The sequence below is a fragment of the Sciurus carolinensis genome, chromosome 18 (assembly GCF_902686445.1).
Source record: "Sciurus carolinensis chromosome 18, mSciCar1.2, whole genome shotgun sequence".
In the NCBI taxonomy this organism is placed as follows: Eukaryota; Metazoa; Chordata; class Mammalia; order Rodentia; family Sciuridae; genus Sciurus; species Sciurus carolinensis.
The window spans coordinates 27,445,909-27,462,116 of NC_062230.1; the positions used below are offsets into that span (position 1 = coordinate 27,445,909).

Genomic DNA, 16,208 nt, shown 5'->3' on the forward strand with positions numbered 1-16,208 from the left:
ACTTCTTGGTGGCCATGCCCTGAGCTGCTTTCCTCCACCACAACCTTCCGCCATGATGTTCTGCCTCACCTCCAGTCCTGAGGAATGGAGTCAGCAGTCTATGGACTGAGACCTCTGAAACTGTGAGCCCCCAAATACACTCCTCCTCCTTAAAATTGTTCTTGTCAGGTCTTTTGGTCACAGCAGCAAAAGAGCTGACTAAAACGCCCACCCACAGTGGGAAACGGACCCATCTGCTTTGTTCAACCCACCCATTCAAATCCAAATTCCAGAAGCACCCTCACAGATGTGTCCAGAAACAATGTTTACCGGCTGTCTGAGCATCCCATGGCCCAGGCAAGTTGACACGTAGGATTAGCCATCAGCAAAGGGGAGAAGACAAGTACAGAGTGCACTGAAGTTCAGGCACACCACCAACAATCTAAAAGAATTAAATTCTTTTAATTCATCAGTTAATTTATCAGTTTTTTAATATCAGTTGCCAGATAATGTGCTTCTAAAATAATGAGATTTTTTTTATGTCTTAAAGCTTAAAAAAATAAAACCCTGGAAATACAAGGTGACACCAAGGTCACTCCTAAAGGAGGAAAATGATCATGTAAATAATATCAACTGTCATTCCAGAGCAGAATCCTAACACGCAGCCACTCCGCCCTATACAAGGTAAGTTCTGCCTGGACACGGGGTCCTCCTAAAGCCCCCGAGAGCTTCCTTCTTGAGCTTGGAATAGGATCAGGCCTTTTCTAAATTCACTAAGGACAGTGAACCAAGCTACTGACCTTTGCGTTCCTGTTTGATCCAGAACATTTTGACTCTCTGGCGAATATGCTTGTCCTCCCTCAGTTTCTTCTGCCAGTGACGCAGTTCTTGAATCTCAGGATCACAGCGAACCTGGAAAAGCCCCAGAAAGCTTGAGTCCCCTTTTTGCCTATTTCTATGCATTATTAGCCTATGACACTGTGTGGAAAACCCTTTAGAAATCCATCGGAGATGTTTTTCACGTATGTGTACATTCTCGTCCTGCGCCCAGCACAGGGGATTGGACCAGGGTGCTCCACTGCTGAGCGGCACCCCAGCCCTTTTTATTTTTTTGTTTTGAGACAGGGTCTCACTAAGTTACCCAGGCTGCCTGGAGCTTGCGATTTTCCTGCCTCGGTCCCGAGTTGCTGGGATTACAGGTGTGTGGCACAGTGCCTGGCTAGACGTTCTTTTGGTTCTCAAGGAATCATTGTTCTGAATGCCTTGTCTGCACTCCCAGAGCCCATATTTATGCTCAAAATGAGGTTTTGTGACTATCTGTTATAGTAATGGTAGGCTGGGAACATTCTAGACCTATGTCATCCCATAGAAATACAGTGTAGTCAACATGTATAATTTTAAATTCCTTCACTTTTTAAAAAAGAAAATGAGCAGATGAGATTATTTTGAAGAATACATCCTATTTACTCTAAAATATTCGAAAGTTTGCCATTCATTTCAGCATGTAAACAATATAAAAATTATTTATGAGATATTTCACTTTGTTTTCCATGCTAAATCTTCAAGCATATGTTGCATTTTTGCACATACCATGCATTTTTTTGGACTAGCTACATTTCAAGTGCTCCGTAGCCACATGTAGCTGGTGTCTCCTGTACTGGAGAGCACAGCTCTAGATTAATCACTGTAAACAGATTAACCCAGCTCCATTCACTTCAGATCAGGTGACTGAGTACCTACTTCATACTAGGCCTAAGAAGGAGATGATTAATAGTAACTGTAATAACACTTATGTTTGCTTTACTCTTATACTTCTTATGGCCTAGGCATTACATATTTCACAAATTTTAGCCAGGCATGGTGGCAGATGCCTGTGATCCCAGCGACTTGGGAGGCTGAAGCCGGAGGATCACAAGTTCAAGGCTACTCTCAGCAACTTAGTGATACCCTGTCTCAAAATAAAAAAATTAAAAGGGCTGAGCACATAGCTGGGTAATATAGTACCCCTGAGTTCAATCCCTACTACCAGGAAGAGAAAGTAATTTACAAATTTTAATCATTAAATGGCCCAATAAGTCAGGAATGACGATTCCATTTTATAGATGAGAGATGAGTTTAATTAGCTTGCCGAGGCCTACGGCTAGGGAGTGGAGTTGAGACCCACACTTTGGCAGTCTGGTCTTTGAGGAAGAGGAGGCTTGCAGGACACAGGAGTAACATCCACAAGGCGTGGCAGGAAAAAGACATCGGCGAAAACGGGTAACTAAGAAGAATCGATTAAAAATATATTTATATCGGTGAGTCCAAGGGCACAGGGCTGGACTCTAACCCGCCTGGGGTGGTCAGAGAGGAGGGACTCCTGGGTGCGTTCTGAAGAGTGGCCTGGAGTCAGCCTTGGGGAGAAGGGGTGGAGGGAATGGTGTCGGGACAGCCGCCAGCCCGCAGAGCTGTGGAGGCGTGAAGCAGTCCTGGCTGACCAAGAAAAACTCCAAGGCCAGAAGCAGTAGAGGGTTCAGAAGAGCCATGGCCACCCAGGCCCGTCCCTGTTCCCATCATCCTTCCACCTCGCCACTTGCCGGAGATGCTCCTCACAAAGGGAACCCCGAGACCAGACGCTGGAGGCTCTGCACAGGTGGATGTGTGCCAACTTTTTTAAAAGATAAGTTAAAGTAGCCAAAGACTGCCAGGGACGCCCTGAGAAAGGGAAGACCACATTTTCCGGAGTTGCCATGGGAACCAGCACCCGCTCGGCTCTTTGGGTGAACTATTAAGGATAGCCACATTGGGGGTTCCCTTACCTAACCAGCTCTGCTCGCTTAAAACGAGGTGGTAGCTTTATGTTCAGGGCAAGAGTTTTCTGTGGAACTGGGGAGGTCACGCACTCGATCGGTGTGACCCCTTCTGGGCAGTGGCCCTCTCCTGTCTTTCCAGGGTTCCCAGGTGCTCAAGAGGATGGTCTGCTGGCTTTTCTCCTCTTGAACTGTGACCCTGACCTGCTGACCTGACAGGAACGAGGACCTCAGCTGCTGGGAGGGAGCAAGAGGAACAGAAGCAGAAATGGGAACCTCATGTAGCTCAGGACGCGCATTTGCCGGGCAGGAGTCATTGAGCCCAGGAGAGGGGATTCTGGGGAGCACAGGCTTGTCTAACTGGGAGGCTGTTCCCTGGTCCTGCTGATCTCGTGATGCCACCAAGTCAGTCTCTCCTTTTACAGGTCAACCATTGGGTCAGTGACCCAGCCAGGTCACTGGGCTTCATGTGGTCACTGCAGTCCTTGAAGGGAGTCCAAGCCTAGGCTCCCAGTTTCACCTTTTTAAAGTCACCCACACATCTACCTCCCCATCCCCCCAACGGCTCAACTGGGTCAGGTTTCACTACCAGCCCCCTCGCAGCCCCCAAACTACCAGAACATTCTCTCTTGTTTTACTCCTATCAGTAAAGGTCCACCTCTTCTTCCTCTCTTGATAATTTTATTTTGGGGAGATTTATTGTCCTTGTATCCAAGAGCAACTGGCAACCTAATAGTCCTCCTTTTTCAAATGGTGGTAAAACACATATTACATACCACGTACCACTGGAATCTTTTGAAATACACAGCTCTGGGGCATTCAGGACATTCACAATGTCACATAGTCACAGCGCTCATTGTTATGGTTTGGATATGAGGGGTCTCCCAAGAGGTCCTATGTCATTCCAGGAATGTCGGATTATGAGAACTGTAACCTACTGGGTTAGTTAGCTTCTGTGTCCCTGTGGCCAAAATACCTGACAAGAACAACTTGGAGGAAGAAAAGTTTACTGGGGCCTCATGGTTTCAAGGTCTCAGTCCACGAATGACTGACTCCATAGCTCTGGGTCCAATGTGAGGAGGATCCTCATGACACAGGGCATGGCAGGGAAAAGCAGCTCCCCTCGTGGCAGGGTCAGGAAGCAGAGGGACAGAGGGAGAGGAGGGGCCCACAGAAAGCACAGACCTCCCAGGGCAACCCACCTCCTCCAGCCACACTGCGCCTGCCTCTCACGATGCATACGGTCCAGCCATTTCACCTCTGACTGTTCCTGCAGACACAAAGGAGACCTGGGACGATGCCTCACATCCAAACCACACCTCACCAGGGGATCAATCCGTCTGACAGATTCATAATTTGAAAGCGCTGCTGTACCGGGTGGTAACTGTAGGCAGACGGGGCCTGGCTGGAGGAGGTGGGGCACGGGGGCATGGCCTTGGGGGTTATATCTTATCCATTTGGCTCCTCCTTTCACTACCTGCTTCCTGTCACCACCAGGAGGTAAGCAGCTGTCCTCCACCACTGACCTTCCGCCATGATGCTCTGCCTCACCTTGGACCCAAAGAGATGGAGTCGCCGACCAAGAACTGAAAACGCTGAAACCACGAGCTCAAAATAAACTTTGCCTCCTCGATTTGGTCATGTTTAGTATTTTGGTCACAGAGACAAAAAGCTGACACACTCATCTAGTTTCAAAACATATTCATCAGCCCAAAAGGAAGCTCCATACCTGTCAAGCAGTCACTCCTTGTCCTCCCCTCCCCACGAATCTGCCTTCCTTTCCAGTCTTACGCATTTGCTTATTCTGGATATTTCACGTAAATGGAATCGTACACTCTTGTGAGGGCTTTTGTGTCTGGATTCTTTCCCGCATACAGTGTTTTAAGGTTTACTCACTTGACAGCATGTATCAGTACTTCATTCCTAAGATTCCACTGTCCAGTTATCCCACATTATTTTGATCCCTTTTTCTCTTCATGGACATTTGAGTTGTCGCCACCTTTTGGTTATTGTGAACAGAGCTTCCATGAACCCTTGTGTACACATTTTTGTTTAAACGTCTATTTTCCTAAAGTCATTTGACTCTCAATTGCCTAAACACTCCACAAACAAAAGCACCCGTTTCCCCATCATCAGGAAACCAGCAGCTGTTCACAGGGCCCTGCTGACCAGTTTGCTGCGATTTTCCTGTTTGGCCAGAGACCCTTCCCTCTGTTCCTTGACTTCCTTCATTTTGCACCAGGGCTGCTGTTTACCCGTGGAGAACACAGCAGCCCAGTTAGTTAATGTCTCATTGCCAGGAAAGCCTGGATCTCCAGAGAAGCCTTTTGTGAGCCCGGGGGAAACATGCGCCCATTGAACTAGCCTAATCCTAGTCATTATACCACGATTAGGGAATCAATTTAAATGGCGGTTGTTGTCCAATCAGCAAATACCACAGAGTGCAATGTGATGTTTAATACACAAGCAAGGTCATTACCAAACAAAGGCTCCCCTACCAGTGGCTTTCTATCTACTTTTCTAAAGGGGTGCTGGGGATTGAACCCAGGGGCACGTTATACTACTGAACTTCATCCCCAGACTTTTTATTTTTTGTTTTGAGACAGGGTCTTGCTAAGTTGCCGGGTCTGGCCTTGAACTTGTGATCCTCCTGACTCTGCCTCCTGAGTAGCCAGGATTACAGGTGTGTGCCACCATGTCCAGCTACCTACTTTAACTTTTAAAAGTACCATGTGGAGTCCATATACTCTTCCAAAATCTGCACGTGTTATATGATGTACATTATTAGGCACTTAACTTTGGAGGAAGACAAAAACAAACAAAAATTCCTTTAGGCAGATGTCAATTTTTTTTAAAAAATGCCTATAAGACCATCAAATTCCTCTTATAATGATTCTGATGAAAGGCACATAGGTACCCTAATGCATTTAAAAGTCAACTCCAAATCAGACACTTTGAGAATGAATCTCAGCTCTGCAAATTACACACCAAGGAATCTTGAGCAAGTTACTTAAACTCTCTGAGCCTTGATTCCCTCGACCATCAAATGAAGATAACAAAAATATTTACTTAATCATGTTGGGGTGAGAACAAGTTAATACATGCTAAAAACAAAGTGTGACACACAGTAAGTTCTCAAATGTGTTAGCAATTTCTTAAATCAACTAATAAAGTAATGGGAATAAGCTGGATTCTGCTCTGAGGTTGAATCCTACAACTGCTGTTAGTTCATGAAGCCCAGTGACTACAGAGCCCGTGATTTATAAAATTGAAAGCAAGGTCTCCTTCCAAGGGCTATGCAGCACAGAAAACATATGTGACCTTATAATTTTATAGCACTAGGCATTAGCCAGCTGGCCAAGGATTGGGCTCTGTGGGATGACTGCAGGCTAGGAAGAGAGAGGGGTGGTGGCAAGGACTCTGAAATTACCTTGCACAGATCTCTACTTCTGGATTCCTTTTAGGGAGGTTGTTTTCCCTGCTTCTTGGCAAAACAGACAAAAACAGCAACAGCTACCCACTCTGAATGATTCCCTAGGGCTTTTTCTGATTGCCCCAGAGGAAAATACTCCATCTATTACCGTTGCTGGAAAGATGCTGGAGAAGTAACATAGTGGAGAGTTGCCTCAGTAATGCTCACAAGCATCCACCAGCTGCCTGGCATGAGACGCCTCTTGGACAGTTGAATCTCTGCCATGACCGGGCATGCTAGTCATTATACTGATGGACTTCATACCCGAGAAAAGTGGATTCCAACATAGCGGACATATGTGTTTGCAAAATCTCTTTCAAGTACCTAATAAAATACTTGGAGCTCAAAATGCATGAAATCAATTTTTTCACTGTAAGGAAGTTTCACGATTTCTTCTCAGATCTTTGGCAAAATAAAACAATGTTTTTTTTTCATCCTGGCAGACATTAGTGTTTCTTATTGTCTCCAGGAACTAATTTTAAAAACCTTTGCATGTCATCTAGTTGCTGGTATTGTGTAGGTGTTACCAATATTCATCTGCAGAATGACAGTGTGCCTCTCAGAGTTGCTGGGGCTTTCAGAGAGGTTTAGAAGCACATTCTAGAGCAGCATCTTTCAAACAGCAGGTATTGGCATATTAGCGAGGAGTAAATTCAACTAGGTGGGTGTGAATGGCATTTTCAAAATCTGATTGAATAGGAAATAACTATTATGCCTTCATCATTCAAAACCCTTCTTACCGCTGATAAAATATTTTGCCTCAAAGCTTATTTTATCTGGGACCAATAATACTAGATGACCTTTTTTAATATTTGTGCTATGTATCTTTTTCTATGTCTTTACTTCAACCATTGTGAGTCATTAAGTGGTTGAGATATATATATCAACCTGAAAATCAGAGACGGAGCCAGATAGTGGCGCACACCTGGAATCCCAGGACTTAGGAGGCTGAGACATATTTGAGGCCAGCCTGAGCAATTTAGTGAGGCCCTCAGCAACTTTGCGAGACCCTATCTCAAAATAAATAAATAAAAAGGACTGGTGTTCAGGGACGTAGCTCAGTGTTAAAGCACCCCTAGGTTCAATTCCCAGTTCTAAAAACAAAACAAAACAAAAACAGGTGGGCTTATTCTACTTATATTTATTATAGTTAGTGATATATTTACCTCTCTTTTTTTTTTCGGTGCTGGGGATTAGAACTCAGGGCCTTGTGCTTACGAGACGAGCACTCTACCAACTGAGCTATCTCCCCAGCCCCTTTTGGTTTTTTACTTATCATACATTTACGTTTCCTTCTAGTGCCTTGTATTCCCTGTATGCTGCTGATTTACATTCTATTTTCTTTCTTCAATATGCTGCTATAATGTAATAAATTAAAACACTTGAATCAATCCAGCCTCTTCCTACAAAGACTTCAGAAGGCTATGACTCGAATCTTTGCATTCTCGACTTTTTATGATTGTTGTCTAGTGTTTTAGTTTTCTCTTATTTACCTCCCATCGGTTCATGCCTATTTAGATCCATGGGCTTCCTCAGACACCACAGTTTCTTCATCCTACTCCTTATGGGTTCAATTCCCTTCTAATTCAAGAATATCATCTAGGAGGACCTTTCAGTGAGAGACAAGTCTGAGAATGTCTTTACTCATAACTCTTGTCCTTGAGTAATAATTTTGTGGGTATGTAATTCTAGGCTGAATGCTGTTTTCCCTCTGGATTAGAGGAGTTTACATTGGCTGTTTTCTGGGATACCCTGCCGATTAGAAGTCTATGACCAGCCTCTCGCTTTCCCTGCAAGACATCTTGAAGGTTTCTTCTTTGCTTTTGGCATTCCATAGTTTGACCATGAAGCATTTTGGTGCAACTTTATCTTTATTTAGCTATTCGGGATTCATGTTTCTTCACCTCTAGAATATTCTCCCTCAGGATCACTGTGATATGGTTTCTCCACTATTCATCCCGCATCTTCCTGTGAGATTCCTATTGGACTTATGTTGGACCCTCTCCTCTGGCCTTGTCTCTTAACTCTTATCCACCATTCACATCTCTTTTGCTTTACTCTCTCTCCCAGATCTGTCTGCCAGTTTCCTAAATCCTCCTTCAGCTGTGTCTATCTGTTGGTTCCCTCAGACCCAAAATACGGTCCATGGCTAAGCCTCTGCTTGGGAACTTGTTAGACTGATCTATGCATGGACTCCACCAAACCCCATTAAATCAGCACTTACCACAGAGCAGATCCAGGAATCTGTTTTAACAAATTCTCCAGGTGACTCTGATGCTTGCACACAAGCTTGAGAAGCTCTGCTTTAGCAGATTTACTGGTTATTTCCATTTCTGAAGGTTGCACTTAGTTCTTTTTTGAATCTGAATCCGCCCCCCTTCTTCCTTACTGCCTTGTTCTTTAGGCAAGGTTTACAGCTTTTTTTTTTTTTTTAAGTAAATCTCTATAATCATCTTAAATATACTTATTTCACAGATTCAAATTGCTACCCTTAAGGGCCTGAACTTTCTAGTTGGTTGTATTTGCTGACTCCCCTCTTCCTTGTTGGTTTATTTTTTAAATTATGAGCTTGTAACTTTTGAGGGTCTTAGTTCCAACTCCAAGATCCTATGGGTTCAAAGTCTTGCTCTTATCTGGAGGTTGGCAAACATTTTGTAAAGTTTCAGATAGTAAATAAATATTTTTGGCTTTGTGGGACCATATGGTCTATCAAATCAACTCCATTCTGCCAATACAATATAAAATCAGCCATGGACGACATGTTCAAACATGGGAAAGGCTGTGCTCCAATAAAGCTTTATTTATAAAAATGGGCAGTGGGCTGGATTTGGTCCAGTGGCTGTAATTTACCAACCTGGCCTTACCCTTGAGTGGACGTTGGAGCCACGGCCCCTGGCTTCCCTACTGCCTCTCCCTTCTCTACATGCATTACATAAATGTCATTAATTTAAGACTGTTTCCTAAGCTTACCTGATGACACAGAGGTCACTTAGGGCACTGTTAAGAACAGAATCCCAGCCCTTAGCCTGTGGGTCCTGATTCAGTACCTGTGAGGCAGACCCGAGACTTGCGCAGGTTCAGCAAGAACCCCAGGTGATTCCAATGATCTGAAAAGTGAGTCCTGCTCTCCCGGAACAGAATGCTGAGAATGAACCTGGTGTTACAAGGCTTGCTACTAACAGCTGCACAGCTTTCGGTTCTTCCATGAATGCCATGGTGCTCACTGCAAAGCCTACCACGTGAGCCAAGAAGGACGCTGGGGCTACTCGTGTGCAGTCAGGAAGACATGACTGTGACTCAGACGGCAGCTGCTCTCTGGTGGGGTCAGCTTTGCAGTGCTGGACCGAAAAGGCCCTTCTCCCAGGAAGCCACACCTATTTTGTTCTAAAGTCCCTTTAATAATAAGGCCCTATCACAGTACGTACTCAGGAGAAGCGGAATTTCCCCCGACAGCCCAGTGATGATAGTTCAGATAAAGGTCATCCAACTCTTCCTGGTACTTGTTTGCCCAAATAATCAGAGAATGAATAAGCTGCTAAGGCATTTAAGATATTTGATGAACTTTCCTATGATTTATGGAATTAAATTGTAAAAAGTTTGCTATGCCAAACACCATGGTTTTGCACAATGCTTCGATCTCTTCCTTAGCAGTCATCAGAGATGACGTGTGTAGTATTTTCACTACAAAGTGGTGCCAGCATTATTTTAGGAGTTTTATACGTATTAACTATTCTTCCTTTTTTTCTGTGGCGCCGGGGATTGAACTCAGGGCCTTGTGCATGTGAAGCAAGCTTACCACCAACTGAGCTCTATCCCCAGCCCCCATATTAACTCTTGAGGAAACATTTTTTTATTCCCCCCACCCTGCCCCCGGGGCTGGGGATCCAAACCAGAGCCTCTGGTATACTAGGCAATGTGCTCTACCACTGAGCTACACCCTCAGCCCTTACATGTTAACTTTATTTTTTTTTAAACTGGGGATTGAACCAGGGGTGTTCTACCTTTGAGCTACATCCCCAGTCCTTTTTTTTTTGGCGCTGGGAATTGAACCCAGCGTCTTGTGCGTGTGAGGCAAGCCCTCTACCAACTGAGTTATATCCCAGCCCCCGAGTCCTTTTTTGAGACAGGGTCTGGAGCATGCCACGTGCCTGGCTCTTACATATTAACTCTAATCCTCAATCTGTGATGCAGGCATTACGGCCATCCCCATTTTCAGTGAGGAAACTGAGGCAAAGAGAATCAAAATAACTTTCCTATGGTTGTACTTATAGCCCAGAACTTGAGCCCATGTAGTCTCCAACCCCCAACCCTGTACTGGGGATTGAACCCAAGGGTGCTCTGCCACTGAGTTACATTCCTGCCTTTTTATTTTTCATGTTGAAACAGGGTTTCTCTAAGTTGCCCGGGCTGGCCTTGAACGGGAGCGCCTCCTTCCTCAGCCTCCTGAGTAGCTGGGGGATTACAGGCGTGTGCCACTGCGCCCAGCTTAAGTAGTCTAATTCTAAAAATGTAGTTCTTAGCTCTGTACATTGGAATCACATGGGAGGCACTTTACAAAAACAACTGATGCTTCGACCAGTCGGGTGGTGCCTGTAGGCAGGAGAGTTGTAAGAACAAGGCCAGACTGTACAACTTAGATCCTGTCTCAAAATAAAAATAAAAAGAACTGAGGATGTAGCTCAGAGGTAGAGCACCCCTGGGTTCAATTCACAGGACTGAAAACAAAAGCAAACCTACTGATGCCCAAGTCTTACCACCAGAGCCTCTGATTTGATTGATGGCTTCAAGCTTGTTAGAGCTGCCCTGGTTCTTCTAAGGCACAGTCAATGTTGAGAGTCACTGTTCTAAAGCTGGACACTCAACTTGAGTGATGGGTGTGGGGTCGTCTCAAAGTGTGGTCCCCAGATTAACAGCATCAGCATCACCTGAGAATCTGTTTGGAATGTGAGTTCTCAGGCCTCACCCATACCTATTGACACAGACGCGCTGGGCCCGCAGCCCTGCCATCTGTGTGTGGTCGAGCCTTCTAGATCATTCTGATGCAGGCTAAAGATTGGGAACCACTGTGCTGTGCCCCTGGTGAACCACATCTCTCTGGATCCTCACCCCTCTGTAAACACTGCCAGTCTAAATGGGGGGGCTCTCCCTTCTGAGCACTAAATGGGGGGCTCTCCCTTCTGAGCACTAAATGGGGGGCTCTCCCTTCTGAGCACTAAATGGGGGGCTCTCCCTTCTGAGCACTAAATGGGGGCTCTCCCTCCTGAGCACAGGCAGACCTTGTGACTTGCTTTGACTAACAGAAGGTAGAAGCACGGTTATGCAGGTTACAGAACCTGGGCCTCAAGAAGACTTGGGAAACGGCAGCTTCGCCCTTGCACGATTTCCGCGGTGATGTAGGAAGTTGGTCCAACCCTGGAGGACGGGACCACCTGGGAGACGACCATCGGCTCCAGCCACCACCCAGAGCCACGGCCAGGCATGTGCAAGGCAGGCCTGGACCTTCTGGCTGGGCCTGGTCACTCGCTGAACTTGGCCACAAGTGAGTCCAGGCGAGAGCAGCAGAGGAACCAGCTGCCCATCCACAGAATCACAGAAGATAATCACCTGCTGCGGACCTAAGTCACCAGGTATCAGGGAGGCGTGTAACTTAGCGAGGGGTCTAAATGCAGCTGTGATGTGTACCTATGACCTTTGCCTCCAAGGGACACTCTTTAGCCCTTCACAGAAAAGGACTGTAGGAAAGTTGGGAATGAGGCTGGCACCGATGCCCGAGGGCTCTGGGTGCTGCGCATGCAGGCCTGGCCTCCTGGGCAGCCACACGGTCCCTGCCTGTAGAAAGGCCTCACGCTTATTTACACTCTGCTGTCACCATCTAGAAATTCTCAGTGACTTTGAACAAGGACCCTGCCTTTTCATTTCACGCTGGGCCCTGCAAATTCTGGGCTAGACCTGCTCAGGGGTGGCTTCCTCACTCGTTCCTCACAGTGACCTAGGGACTAGAACTCACCGTTAGCATCAGTCACACTTTACAGAGCAGGAAGGCCAGGCTCAGAGAAGTTCAATGCCGACGCAAGGCTGCGTGGTGAGGGAGGCAGGACGGTGGAGGACCCTCGGCGGCCGGGGGTCAACCTGGAGTCTGATCTGTCACCTTTCATCTCATATTTGGGGTACGCTGTGACTAGGCAAATAAGGGGGTGCTGATGGCCTGGTAAGTTGGCAAAAGCATTTTCTGTGCTCACAGCTATGACCCAGGGTACATCCGGGCAGGAGCAGCAGGAGCAGGTGGGGGAAGGGAAGGGGCGTGCTCTGAATCCTTATTTATAGTGCTCTGGCCTATTTCAGCCAGCTGGGCAGCTGAAATTGCCTTAAGAACTGGGCCTGGACACTGGCCGTGGAAACCAGGCGCCTTGGTTCTGGGGTATGGCTGGAATCATGCTGGGCAACAGACAAAAGTTTTGTGATGAGCTCAAGGGCATTTTGAAAAAACAAAAACAAAAACAGGATTTTCTTGGACAGGGAATAAAAACAGCCTTTAAGGAAGAGCATCAGGATATGATCAGAATATAGTCTCCGAGAAGCAAATGCATGGGTCAGAGCAAGTTAAGAAAAAGCCAGCAGTTCCCAGGCCTCAGCCATGTGCCCGGCACTGTGCTGCGGACTGACACGCACCCCTTCACTTACACCCTTGTGTGTAAACCTTAGAGGGAAGTGCCGCTATCGTTCCCATTTTACAGGAAAGGAAACTGAGGCTTAGGAAAATTAAGTAATTTGTCCAAGGTCAGGGGGTTGGCAAGCTAGGATCCAGATCTGCATCCTGGCATCTCTGTTACCCAGAGAGTCATCTACAGTGTTGCTTCTCAAACTTTAGCAAGTCAAGACTCTCCCAGGGGTCTTGTTAGGATCTTGATTCAGGAGTTGGGGTGGGGGGGACTCAGATTCTACATTTCCAATCAGTCACCAGATGATGACGATGCCACTCGTCTGTGGACCACAGTTTGAGTAGCGAGCATGCAGATACACTGTAGTGGGGTTTTGTTTTTGTTTTTTCCAGCATGGGGATTGAACCCAAGGGTTTGGTAGGCAAGTACTCTACCACTGAGCTACATTTTAGCTCTCCCTGCTTCTTTTATCCTCCTGCAATCTGCTCTCTTGACAGCAACTTCATTTATTGCATTGGTTTCCATCGCTGCATAAGAAACATCAGTCTCCAAACCTGACAGCCTGAAACAAGAGCGCCACAGTGCCTGAGAGTCAGGAACCCAGGAGCAGCTGAGCTAGGTGGTTCCTGCTCAGGGTCTCCCCCGAGCTTCCAGTTAGGCTGTCCGTGGAGCCCAGCATCATCTACCGGCTGAACTGGGCCAGAGGATCCACTAGGCTCATTCACATGGCCACTGGTTGGCAGCCTCAGTTGCTCATTATGCAGATTTCTCCACAGGGCTGTTCAAGACATGGTGCCTGGCCTCCCTCACAGCGAATGGTCCCGGAAACAGAGCGACAGCAAGGAAAACTACTAATCTTAGAAGTGGCACACCAGTATGTCTGCCATTTTCTCTTACAATGTGGGAAGGGACTCTGAAGAAATGTGAATACTAGGTGGGGGACACTATTGGGGAGTCACTGTGGATGTCAACTACCACAGATTCCTGAAGAAAAGTCACTTCGATCACGTGACTCCTCTGCTTGAAGCCGTCTCATTACCTCTCATCAGAATTAGAATAAAATCCAGTTTCATCATCCTGCTGAAAGAGCCCATTTGACACTGAAGGATCTGGTTCCTCAATACTTTCTTGCCTCCCTTCCCCTCACCTCCCGCTCACGTCCATCAGCCACACTGACCCTCTTACTGGTCCTCAACTCATCTCGCCATGCTTTCCCCTCTGCCTAGAATGAACTTCATTCAGGTCTCTCCCAACACCTTTCCAGAGGGCTCTCCCAAACCACCTTACCACCTAAAATAGTAGTCTCCGTTGTTCTCTAGCCCTTTAATTTGCTTTATTTCATTTCATCATATCTACTACTGGGGATAATTATTCAGCAAGGAGTACAATTCCCTGCCCGTTAACACTGTTTGGCCATGTGACTTGCTTTGGCCAATGGGCTGTGTGCGTGGAAGTGGCCAATGCTGACTCCCAGCCTCGGCCTCCAGAGGCCCGTGAGTTTTGCTCACCTCTCTGAGAGCATTCAACGTCTCCCGTGCAGAGGCTAGGCCCCTGGTAGCCTGCTGATCTCAGAAGGATGAAGGACCTGAATGGAACCAAACAGAACCCCACAGCCCGGAGCCTGTGACAGAGCCTGCCCGGCCCAGAGCAGGTGAAAGCGGACTGGTCTGCAGACAAGCAAGATGAAGATCGTATTGTAAATTTTGGGGTGGTTTATTGGGCGCCATGATTATGCCTGTAGCTGGCTGACCCACTTTTTAATTTTTAATTCTAGTGGTGCTGGGGATCCCACCCAGGGCCCCTCGAATGCTGAGCATGTGCTATGCACTGAGCTACCACTTAACCTCCCTAATTGACAGACTTCTCGACGCTTCTTTATTTGTATTGCAAGAAGGGAAACCCCATGAGGGCAGGGACTTGGTCTTACTCCCTCAGGCACGCCCACTGCCCAGGAGGAGGCGCACCTGCCTGCCACGTAGTAGGCACTCAATAGATACGAGTGGATAAATACCAATGACTGCGTTGATCTAACTGTAAAAGTCGCTCCTTTACCATGGTGCTGTACTGCCTCCAAATTAGCCCAAAACATTGCAAACAAACAAACAAAAAAAATTGCAAAGTACAAACTTTGTCTTCGACAGCATTTCTAGGCAGCGTAGTATTCACCAGGAAAATGTGACTCACATCAAGCTGTTTCTGTTGTCTCTGTGCCAGGGGCCATCTGTCCTCACCTAGGTTGTATCAGAAGCCAGCCAGAAAGGACAATCGACCCCTGCCTGTGAGCGGAAGTGCTGCTCTAAATGACACCAGCTCACCTGGTTGGGCTGCTGTCCCGAGAGGCAGGAAAAGCCCAGAGGTGGCTGGAGGGCCACACAAAGGGAGGAAATGTGCCCCAGTCCCCGGCTGGAGCAGCTGCAGCGGCCGCGCCCTCTGGAAAGGAGGAAGAGGAAGCCCGGGCAAGCGGCGCAGCAGATCAGCAAAACCAGGAAGCCAAACACAGGAGAGAGCAGAAGGGAAAGGCACCGGTTCAAGGGACTTCGTGAGGAAATAAACGTGGAGAGCAACGCCGAGAGGATTCTCCAGCCCTGCATCTGGGGCTTTGGGCTGCAGGATGCTGAATGAGAAATGTTCGTCCAACTCCCTTCCCATCAGCTACGTGGTGGTCTGTTTGCCCTCAGCTACAAATATCCAGAACAGATCCACGTGGGCGGATGTGGGATGCTACCTCTGGGCCAAACCAACAGAGAGGCGGCTAAATGGCTACCTAGTGAGGGCACATATTCATAAAAAGAAATGCATCTTGTACGTCCAAACGACAAACAACATACTATACCTAAATGGTCAAATACACAAAGGAAAAACGGAAAAAGGCACACACCTGGTTCTTAATAGTGGTTTCATCTGAGAAATAGGTTTTGGGATAGGCCAGGAAAGGAGATGAACAAGCTCCCGTTTTACTTCATGCATATTGTCATATTGTATATTGATAGCACATTTGAATATATCAAATCTGTAAATCTAATAGATATGTCCTTATAGAATTTTTTTTTTTTTTTTGTGTGTGTGTGTGTGTGTGTGCGTGCACATGCCGTGCTGAGGCGTGACCCCAGAGCCTTGCACATGATGGGCAGGTGCCAACCCCTGAGCTACATCCGCTGCTCTTTTAATTTTGTATTTTGAGACATGGTCTTGCTCAAGTGCCCAGGCTGACCTTGAACTTACAATCCTCCTGCCTCGAGCTGCAGAGGCTGGGATCACAGGTGTGCCCAGGTCTGCTCACGCTGAACCGTCTCCCACGACCTGAGTCTG

The 16,208-nt window shown here is 46.9% G+C and overlaps 1 protein-coding gene across 1 annotated transcript in view; it reads right to left on the minus strand.

The window, feature by feature from the left end:
• Iqck (IQ motif containing K) overlaps positions 1–16,208 on the minus strand; it is a 117,696-nt gene that overhangs the window by 30,881 nt on the left and 70,607 nt on the right. Inside the window, exon 8 of the mRNA XM_047533134.1 lies at positions 780–891. Coding sequence (XP_047389090.1) covers positions 780–891 — 112 coding nt within the window. The remainder of the gene's footprint in view (positions 1–779; positions 892–16,208) is intronic.